Source organism: Falco rusticolus, chromosome 7, assembly GCF_015220075.1.
Source record: "Falco rusticolus isolate bFalRus1 chromosome 7, bFalRus1.pri, whole genome shotgun sequence".
Lineage (NCBI taxonomy): Eukaryota > Metazoa > Chordata > Aves > Falconiformes > Falconidae > Falco > Falco rusticolus.
Genome location: NC_051193.1, coordinates 21975642 through 21986799, shown reverse-complemented (window position 1 = coordinate 21986799; position 11158 = coordinate 21975642). Strand labels below are relative to the sequence as shown.

General features: G+C 38.0%; 1 protein-coding gene across 3 annotated transcripts in view; it reads left to right on the top strand.

The window, feature by feature from the left end:
• Positions 1-11158, top strand: part of VPS13C (vacuolar protein sorting 13 homolog C) — a 97075-nt gene that overhangs the window by 60894 nt on the left and 25023 nt on the right. For all 3 annotated transcript variants that reach the window (XM_037394049.1, XM_037394048.1, XM_037394050.1), the window contains 13 exons: positions 239-328; positions 748-903; positions 1917-2178; positions 3015-3175; positions 3684-3805; positions 4047-4341; positions 5686-6075; positions 7097-7201; positions 7935-8099; positions 8458-8586; positions 8733-8866; positions 9274-9400; positions 10829-11064. In XM_037394049.1, the coding sequence (XP_037249946.1) occupies positions 239-328; positions 748-903; positions 1917-2178; positions 3015-3175; positions 3684-3805; positions 4047-4341; positions 5686-6075; positions 7097-7201; positions 7935-8099; positions 8458-8586; positions 8733-8866; positions 9274-9400; positions 10829-11064 (2372 nt within the window). The remainder of the gene's footprint in view (positions 1-238; positions 329-747; positions 904-1916; positions 2179-3014; positions 3176-3683; positions 3806-4046; positions 4342-5685; positions 6076-7096; positions 7202-7934; positions 8100-8457; positions 8587-8732; positions 8867-9273; positions 9401-10828; positions 11065-11158) is intronic.

Genomic DNA, 11158 nt, shown 5'->3' with positions numbered 1-11158 from the left:
AGGCTGTCTGGTTGTTCTAAAAGCAAGGCAGGTTGTCAGTTCTTCAAAACTTAAGTCACTTTCAGAAAGTGTATGACATATTACACTTGTGTATTAATTTTTGAAGCCATTGAAAGGTAGACCTCCAAAATGTGAAATGAAGTTCAATGTTTTCTTGTTAATGTTTTTCATACTAAATGCTATTGGAAGGAACTCAGTCTTTTATTTTTAGATGCCTTATTTAATTTTGGTTCTTTAGGTTCATTATTACAATGAAACCTATGCAGTGTGGGAGCCACTTATTGAACGAATTGAAGGAGGAAAGAAGCAATGGAGTTTAAAGCTGGAAGTATGTAAACACACTTGAACCCATGTGAAACAGTTTGAGTAGCCAACTATTTCTTAAAAGTTTTCTGTGACAGAAGGTTGATCTTCTGAATGCTGTTGCTTTGAGGAAGCTGTGCAATTTCACATAGAAAATCAGTCTTCAGACATCTTAAGGCATTTCTGAATAATGTTAATTCTCCAGTGCATGGACAAAATGTATTGTGTAACCACACATACAGAGAGGAAAGAAAATAACTTGCTTGCCTTCAGTGTTGGTATAAAAATCCTGTGTTTGTGTGGGGGTGTCCAAGTTTTACAACGGAAAGTAGGTTTTCCTTTGCTTGGTGAAATTGTTAAGTGTAGGTCAAGGTTTTTTTCTGTTTTAACATGGGAGAAAGTAACGTGTATGTTCATAATGGCCTAATGAAATTTGTGTTTTAGATGAAGACTAACCCTGTCCAAGAGAGAAGTTTGATGCCTGGGGACGATTTCATTGTTCTTCCTGAGCCGCAAACTGCAGTTAACATCTCTTCAAAGGATACGATGAATATAACAATATCCAAATGTTGTCTTGCTGTTTTCAGTAATTTAGCCAAGGTAGTCCTAACAGGCAGAAGGTGCTGAATCATGTTTTTCTGTAGGAAGTTCTGATACTTTTAAAAGAAATTGCTGTGCTGCCAGTCACAAGCCAATGACTGTTCTGCAGCCCTGACAGATGTTATCTAGCAGGACTGAGGAGTTTTAGTCCTTTAGGGTTAACAAAAAGGTGGTGCTAGTGTTTGAAAAAAGCAATTTCTGTGTTAGAAGAACAAATATGCTTTTGCAGGAATTAAGGAACAGTCCTACAAGCAGCTGAATGAGATAAAAACTAAAACCCTCCAATAAACACAGCTGTTTCCTACAATCCTTTTTCTGAAATATTAAGAGAAATTTGTTTCCCTTTCATCTTTTTTCCTTAACAGAATACTAAGAAAAGTGTGTGTTTTAAGATTGGCCTTCAAAGTGTAAAAGTAGGAAGTCCAGTGTGTTGAAAATACTTCTTTCTCTGTTTTTGTTGTGGTAGTATGTGTGCTTATAGAATGTCCTAGGCACTTCCCTTTGCCTTATTTTTTTTGGGGGGGGGGGGGGGATAAATTTGGGGTTACTAAATCAAACTTGTTACAGAATGTGACTATTTATTAACGCTGAATAAGCAAGAGTTCTCTGAGTTAGTACCTGCTTATCCTGTAAGTCTATTTTGGCAGTCAGTTACCATGGCTTTTGTGTAATCAAACAAATGTTTGTAAGCATAAGTTGTGGTTGAATATGTGTACATGGTGAATGTGCTTGGGGCTTCTGTGTCTCAGATCTTATTTTTCTTACAACTCAACAACTGTAAAAAATCCCTATGAGAAGCATGAATGCTTATTATATCATCAACATTTGCTGCAAATCACAGAATAATAATGAAGTTTTCTAGAAGTAACCTTTACTTCCCTGAGATACTGCTATACAAAGCATAGGCATTGCTTTTTTTCTTTAAAATGGTAGTTACTAGGAACTGTCTTTTGAAGCCTTTATGTTACTGTGGCTATTTATGTTTGACATATTATATATATTGTTAATTACAGGCATTTTCAGAAGGGACCGCATCCACGTTTGACTATTCCTTTAAAGAGACAGCACCTTTCATTGTTAAAAATGCCCTCGGTGTTCCTCTCAAAGTGCTTCCTAGCTCCAGTTTTCGGATCGTTGGTTCAGAAAAAGAAAACAAGAATGACGTAGAAAGTGGTCAGAACATGGAACTGGAATACTCCGTTTTTGAAACACCCCAACGAGGGAAGTTGTCTGCGTTGTGCCGACAAGAAAGCTCAGTCTTCTCTGTAAATTTAGGTATTGTGCTAAGGGAGCACTGTGTTATGAGATGTCGAGAATGGGAAGATGGGAGGGGAGAGTCAACATGGTTAAATGTGATCAAAACTCAGGTGAAGTATGTTGTGTTCAAACTACTGTTGTATACTGATGGCAATTTAAAACCCCAAACAAAACTAAAGAAGCTACTGGACTTCTAAAAAGAAGTAAAATTACATCTCTCCAGTTTTTCAGAGGGAAAAATACAAAATTTTTGTTCTTCCCCCCTTTGGAAGGAATGGAAGACATTTTAGTGGGGTCATTGATATATCATCTTACAGACCCCTGGAACATAGGCCTGTGGGTTCCAGCTCCTGTTAAGATCTTCATTTCTGACATCCCTACTACCATTTAGCTTTCTATACTTACCCAGTTACTTGACAACAGTTAAGGTCTTTCTGAGAGTTTTTATTTGCTAGAAAATACTCCTAGGAGAGTAGGATAGAACTACTAATACATGATCTTCTGGGGTTTTTTCCCTTCCCTCCCATCCCATATGAAGATACTTGTCCGTGATACAAAGACCATGTTCTGTGTTGCATTTTGTTGTCTTACCCAGCCAGATACCTTTGTTTACTCTGTGGTGTATTTATCATGCTATGTATAAATCTTAATCTAAAATTATCGTCTCCAAGAGTATTCTGACCTTAAATCTTTCCTTCCGTGGTGCTCAAACACCATTTCAAGATGCTTTTGCCAGAGAGTGCTTTGATCCTGATTGTTGCTGAATTTAGAGAAGCTAAAGTATTGGTCAACTAGAAAATGGTAATGTCATTTGTTTTGTCTAATTAAGACTTTTGTATGTTTTTATGGATCAGAACTTCAAGGATATAAAGAAGTGGTAAACATTCCCATAGCCAAACCAGGTCGACGACTGTACAACGTAAGAAGCCTTCTCGCTAATCATTCAGACTCGATTATTGTACAGATAGATGCTACAGAAGGAAATAAGGTTGTTACTTTACGATCTCCTCTGCAGGTAAAAAAAAACAACCAAAGAAACCAAAAGCCTGAAAGCAGTGCTCTTCTCTGACTGCCTTAGCTTTCCTTCCTTAATGCATTAATTGAGATCATACTTTTCTAAGTTACTTAAAGGCAAATTAGTGAGTATTTTACTGTTACATGAATTTTTATCTATATTCTGTATGTGTGTATCTTCCTGATTAAAAGTAAAACCTCAATTTTTTTATTTATTTTTGGCTTTATACTAGCCTCGGAGTTGAAGTTGGCACATACACTTTTTATGTGACTTAAAATTATAAGCGTGTTTTTCAATTCATGTTACTTAACAGTAGCATAGTTTTCTCATATGTTTGCATATTGTTCTCCTTCAGAATTGTATTTCTAAGGTGCATAGAAGTCTGTTTTCCATAATTTAATTAAATCTGCTAGCGTTGTTTTTTCTTGTTGCTATTCATACTTTAACACTTTCTCCTTAGAAATTTGTACCATAGAAATGTAATGGAAACTATGCATTTTGATCCTAGATAAAGAACCATTTCTCAATCCCATTTATGATATATAAACTGGCTAGAGACTCCAAGTTCCTGGAGCCAATTGGCATATCCAAGCCAGAAGAGGAATTTCATGTTCCTTTACACTCATACAGGTACACTACTTCTTCTCTGTAGGGCTGGTCTCTGTCAGACTGACGCACAAATACAGCATTAGTGTGGAAGCTTAAATTTGCCCTTGGAACCCCTCCTGACTGTGCAAAAACCCCAGAATGCTACCTTTATTGGGCAATTAGTGTGTTGCAAAAGCCCTTCAGGGTGGTGGCAATTGAAAATGGATGAAGTTAGCTGTCAATGCAAAGCTATTGTGTACCATTACTTGTCATCTTCCCATAGGTGTCATCTGTATGTTCGACCAACGGGTGTGTTGGAGGGTCAGTTTAAAGAGTCCACGACTTACATTGCCTGGAGGGAAGAGCTACATAGGAGCAATGAAGTGAAGTGCTTGTTGCAGTGTCCAGCCACTGAGACAAACTTCTTGCCTCTGATAATCAGCTCAACAGCTGTACCTGATGAACTAAATTTTATTTCAACTTATGAAGAGGAGTGGGATCCTGCCTACATCATTCACTTTTACCCTACATTGACTTTGAGGAATCTGTTACCATACTCCTTGAGGTACTTACTTGAGGTAAGTTATTTTATTGTGGTTTTGTTTGCAAATCCTTTACTTGATTTTAAGTAAGACTATATTTACTTAGAAGTAGTATGGAAGGTAATGAATGTTAGGTTTTGTATTTTCTGTTGTAAATGAGTGAGCCAGCTGGTAGGTTGATTCAGGGAGGTTTAGGGATTTTTTTTTTTTTTTCAGTTTGGGTGTGTCTGGGCAGTTCTGCCTTGCTCCTTAAATGTGAATCCTGCACTGGATTGGTCTTTCTCTTTTTCATTCTTCTGAGATCCTCTTTGTGTTTTGCAAGGTATCTTTTGTTTCACAAAGAGAGGTGTAAGGAAAAGCATCTGAAATTTCTGGAGCTTTTCTTCTATGTAAAAAACATAGCTTCTCCATTCTGACACTGGTTCTTCACTGAGGACTATTGTGAGGCTTCCCATACAAAAAATGGAAGATTTCCTTGCGGGCTGCTATGCAGACTTTTTTTCTCTTTTATTATTTTCAGTATCTAGTATTTCTTCATGAAAGCTGTGTGATTTTAGTAAATAGAAAAGTTGTGAGGATTTAGAACTATCATCCTCTTTGTTCCATTTTGTCCTACTCTTATAACTGGCTGTGTGACATTCATTTAGATCTGTCTTTCACTCCTGTCCAACAACCTAATGGCACTATTTCCAGTTTTCCTTGCCTTCACTGTACTTCAGTACTTGGTGACAGAATGTAGATCAGAGTGCCATTCCTTGACTGAGGAGCTAGAAACTAGTAACTGAAATCTGTTTCTGAAGTCACTGTACCTATAGATGGATGTGTGCTTATTGTCTTCACGTCCCTCAACTAATCAAGCCCGGCTGCTGTGCAATACAGTAAAAATGTACTGTTTCTCAGTAAAAATTAGGAAAGCTACTATTGTGGGATGTTAGGGCCTTAGGAAAGCTGTGCTGCCAGACAGTATGGCGCAGCAGCCAGCTTTCTGCCTTGGGTGTTCTTTAATGTGAAAAGTCCTGGCTGTACGTCTGCAGCACAGTCCGGTTCAGTGTTGCACCTGGTGTGTTAAGTATGTGAATAAGAACTCATTGCCATTTTGAAGTCACGGGGGAGGGAGGAAACAGAGACGGGATGCGTTGGAGCTAGTTTGCCTTCCTGAAATCCAGAATTAAGCAGCCTTTATTGCCCTGCAAGAAAAGTGCAATTCATCTCAAATTACTCATAGGATCAGGCTCAAATGAAAGTGATTGGAGACTGGGGTGTGTGGTACTGAGATACCTGAAACATGCATCCTGCAACAGAAGAACAAAATGCTGGTTTTTGAATACTTAAATTTTATATTTTAAGAACTTAAATTTGCCTCCTTTGATTTTGCTACAGGGGACAGCAGAAGCCCGTGAATTGCCTGAAGGGATTGCTGCAGATGTTTTTCATTCAAGAATCCATGGAGAAATAATGGAGCTTGTGTTGGTAAAATACCAAGGCAAAGACTGGAATGGACATCTCAGAATTTGTGATGGGATGCCTGAATTTTTTTCTTTGTGTTTCACATCCCATTCTGCAACAGTGATGACAGTGGATATTTACGTACATACTAGGCGAATTGGAAGCCGTATGATCTTGTCTGTGTTCAGTCCTTACTGGATAATCAACAAGACTTCCCGTATTCTCCAGTATCGAGCCGAAGACATACACGTGAAGCATCCAGCAGACTACAGAGATATTGTTTTGTTCTCCTTTAAAAAAAAGAATATTTTTAGTAAAAATAAGGTATGCTTATTGTAGGCAGTGGTTGTGGTGGTGGTATTTCAAAATACTGCTCTGAGGAGGAACACACACACACTCACAGATTGTTGTCTAAGGAATTTTTCTGTAGTACTTAAATCTATAGGCTGTCATTTGGCTGTTGCTTTCTTGTTATACTTTTTGGACTAAGAAAGGAAGGCAGATGGAGAAAGTTGCAATAGATTTTGTGTCTAAGTCTTGCACTGCATCCCATTGGCTAATTTTCCTCCTGGCCCGAAGCTGGCTGATGGTATAGAGTGGTTAGGTCCTGAAAACTCAGAGGATACCCTACTGGAAAACTCTTTCCTTGGGGAGAGGAATTTAACGCAGATATGTAAATTTAGAGTGTGGACTCCCTTTATAGTCAAAAGGAAGGCTGCTCTCAATCTTCCCGTGGAGGTGTTTTCCACTGAATAAAGAGGAATCATAGGCTTGTGGTTCAGTCAGCTAGGTACCTTGACATATAAAATGCACTATGTAAATATTCTGTCCTATGTCAAATGTATTTATTTTGTTTTGATGTGATATTTACACAATCAAATGAAGAGTACTGTAATAGAGGAATTTTGTCAAGTGGCCCTTCCTTCCTTTTAAATATCATCTTTCCACCCAACAATAGTTTAAGAAATGGTTGAAGGAACAGTTTTGACAAGGTCATCTTTTCATTATTTCCCCCTGCCCCCTTCAAGTTTGTGAAGCACCACAAAATTGTAGCTTTATTTCCCATCTATGAGTGCTGTCACAAACATGAGAGTAAATGAGGACTCCTGTATTTTGCTAGCTTTTACTGTAACATTTTACCCAGAAATCAGGTGCAGACTAATAAATCAGAAAATGAATAGTGGTACTATATGCTTATGCTTATCTTGAATTATAGAGGGATTTAAAAGCACTTAGTTGTCTTTATACAGCTAAATGTGATATAATTGCAACCCGTAATGCATGAACTATAGAATTGAAATTAATTTATTGAAATACTTTCCATGTTGTTCTTCTTTGTGTGTAGATCCAGTTATGTATCTCAACTAGCACTTGGTCCAGTAGCTTTTCCCTTGATACTGTAGGAAGCTACGGATGTGTCAGGTGTTCAGCTAATAACATGGACTATCTGGTAAGATAGTTTTCTGTGTTTCGTGGAGCTCTCTTGGGGTTCTTTTGGCTTGACTTATTTCTTCTTAAGGCCTTTGCTTCACTACTTACACTGCTTTTAAATAGTGGAAGTATTTAACAACTAGGGTAATAACATTTACACCCCAGCTGTTCAGGTCTCCACTTGGTGACAAGTAGTTTCACCAACAGAAGTTTCAGTGTAATTCAAAACACATGATTTATTGTAACAAACGTGTAGTACGGGGCTGTTTGAAAATACAGTGGTGAACTTACATAATGGAGGTAGGAGTTCACACTCAAAATTCATGGTTGTTTGCAAGTGTTTAGATCTTCATACAGCAGCCTTGTCTAAGACTACATTTCCACAACTAAGCAGAATGTAGATTGCACATAATAACAATATGCAGATATCTGGGGAGTTTTGTTTCTGTGTACTCTTTGACTGATCTCTGATGATGATATCATTTTAGGCCTTCTGGGTTTCCTGTAGAGGGATTTCTGTTGGATTTTCCCCACAAACGCTACAGCTAAAACTGTTGCTTTACCATTGCATTAATTGCATTGCATAGTTCGCTGATGTCGCTGCATGCTGTTTGGTTCTTTTATTACAGGTATTCATAACAGGAGTGTTTGTGCTAGCCTTAGTAATTACAGTAATATTGGCTTTTCTGTTTTTCCATCCTGACTTTTAAGCTTGTTCTTGATTGTTTGATCAAATTGTCTTTGTTCAACAGGTTGGAGTTAGCATCAAAGTGAGCAGTTTTAACCTTACCAGGATAGTTACCTTCACTCCGTTCTACACAATAGCAAACAAATCCTCCCTGGAACTAGAAGTTGGAGAAATTGGTCCTAATGGCTCTTTTCCAACTAACAAATGGAATTATATCTCTGCTTCAGAGGTAATGTTTCAGGTTTTTTCCTTTGGATGTTATTGTAGACAAACAAACAACAGGTCTCCAGCTGTCACTTAAGGACAAAGCAATTATTTTATAGAAGCTCTGTCACTTCTAATGACATCGCATGGATACTTCACATCTCAGGGCAACTTGAACAGCACAGGTTGTATATGTTGGTAAATTAACAAAGTCCTTCAGTTTAGATAGTTTACTACATGTAGATGAGATGTTCATCACCACATGCTGGAGTAAGAACTAAGGCATCTGGAATAGTTTTAGTCACACGAGACTGTTTTACTGCTGGCTTAGTATATTGCACATATATGAACTGTTAAAGTCACACATACTTCTTGTTTTACAGTGTCTTCCATTTTGGCCTGAAAGCTCATCAGGTGAACTTTGTGTAAGAGTAGTTGGCTATGAAAGCTTATCTAAACCATTCCTCTTTAAAGCCCAGGATAACGGTACCCTGCTGAGACTGGAAGAATTGGTGAGACTGTGTGGTCTGTTCTTAATACTCCATTTAAGCCTTATGCTAATGAACTTAAGAAAGCTTAAAAATAATTATTTTGTCTGTTCTAACTTGAATTTATGCATAGAACAAATATTGAATTTTCTGTCTAACTTTCTCTCCAGAATGGGGGCTTACTGGTAGATGTGAATGTTTCTGAGCATTCTACTGTCATAAGCTTCTCTGATTACCATGAAGGAGCTGCTCCAGCTCTTATTGTTAACCATACCTCGTGGGACTCCCTCAGATATAAACAGAGGTATTTAAAAGAAACAATTCACCATCAGGTATTTAACGGGGGGTGGGGGGTGGGGTGTATCCTTTGTGAAGGATGTAGTTCTCTTTTACCATTATGCTACCTTGAAAAATAGAATAAACCCCTTTTCTTAATCATATTATTTTAATGAGGTATTTTGTATACTTTTAAGCAGTATTCATAGTTTGAGAAAGTGGAGAGAAAGAAGTGGGAGTATAGATCTTAGTTCTCTAAGAGCCTCGCTACCGTTGGACTTGTTTGGAGTGGGTAGCCTAGGGCCCTTCGTGCTTCACCCCAGGAGGCTGGAGGGGTGGAGCGTGTAGCACCCTGAGCTGCTGGCACCACTTCAGTCGTTGCTCTTAACCAAGTGAATGCTGTCGTTTTACTCTTTTTTTTCTTTTAACCTGCAGTGGATTGCAAGAGGAAATGGAGTTGAAACCAAAGGAAGTATGCCTGTTTGCATGGACAGATCCAACTAAAACAAGAAAATTGACTTGGGGCTACTCCCAGAACTTTGGTGAACATGACCTACTTAAGGTAAGTTTCAGAAGGGGACAAGTAAATGCTGAACCTATCTAGGACTGTAACAAGATACAAATTATCTGGGAGAAAGCTTCTTCAGTAAATTTGCATTTGTCTTGTCCTGTAAGAGACTTCTGAATGTACTCTTCAGTAGCAAGACTTCAGATGCTTAGATCAATGTATTTGGAGGACTGCACACAAACTCCAACCTGTATTTTATCCATGGTTTTCTTGGATATGAAAGAAGAAAGTTAAAGTGTATGAGCTGTGGATGTATCTAAACAGTACAGAGGATGAATAAATTGCCAATTTTACAGAAGTGCTGCTTGCAGCTAAAGTATCTCCTAAAGATGTAGAAAATCTTTAACTGTTGTGACTCTCGCTTCCTATGGGAAATGCTTGCATGGAGCTGAAAATTCTGAGTTGCTCACTGAACTATTCCGGTGTTTGTAACTCATGCAGTATTAAAACAGAAACATGTGTGAAGCTGGAGCAAAATAACAATGGCCAAGGTGGGAAATGAGTTGGAGAAAGAGGGAAACTGTAATGAGAAGCAGAGGTAAATTTAGGATAAGGCTGGGCAAGTATTTTGTTAAAGAATAGGGGAGCAAGCGTTGATGGGGGAAGACTTTCCTCACCTAACTGGAGTGCAGGCTAAATGTGTGTCTGTTTCTAAATAGCAGCCCTCTTGAACCTTTTACTAAACTCTGAATTCTTCAGAGGTGGCTAGGTTTTTCTGTTGACTATGCACAGACTTGAGATATGAAAACGGAAAATATTACTAGCTAAAAGTAGGGACAAGAAAGCAAGTGTTTCAGTTATACTGGGAATGGATTTAGTTTCTCACAGCTGAATTCTGACAGTTAACTAATTAGTGTGCTTTCCTGTATAAGCACTTTTCTTGGGTCAAATTTTATATGTTTACAAATTATTTTAGTTTGAAAAGTCAATCATGATTATTTGGGGCTTTTGAGAAGAGGCTTTTAACTGTCTCAGTTTTGCCTCACAAATTAACAAATAAGGAGTATCAGCATTTGGAGAGCAGAGATCTTCATCATTGTCTGGTTTTACTGATCTGTGGTACATGATTAATGCCTTCTTCCCCTGTCACCTACCTTTCTAAGTATTTTCTTTTGCTGTGAAGGCCTTTGTTTCATAAATTCCAATATTATTCTCATCCACAAATATTGCTGGAATGGCTACTTCTAAAAAGGAAGAAAAATATGAAATCCCCACCCCCAGCATATTTCAAGTGTTGGGATACAAGATACCACCAAGTCAGTATGATGCAGTAAACTGACCAAAGAAGAATACTGAGTTCCAGTTTGTATGTGTGCCAGTAAACTTGCTTGCTTATAACCATAGAGCAAGAGCATGGATTTATTCCTGTAGTATATAGAGTATATTAATACTTTGTTTTTTCTCCCCTCCCCCCCAATACAGGATGAATGTGGCCAGTTCCCTTACAATGCAAATACTCAGATACACTGGGTGTCTTTCCTGGATGGACGCCAACGAGTGCTACTTTTCACTGATGATGTTGCATTAGTTTCTAAAGCACGACAAGCAGAGGAGCTGGAGCAACCTGATCAAGAAATAAACTTGTCAATCCACAGTCTTGGACTTTCTCTTGTTAACAATGAAAATAAACAAGAAATCTCTTATATAGGAGTTACTAGGTACTGCACATGAAAGCCTAAGTATACATTGAAATAATTGAAATTTGACAGCATATTGTAATTTCACCTAAACAGTTGAGTTGAAGGGAATATC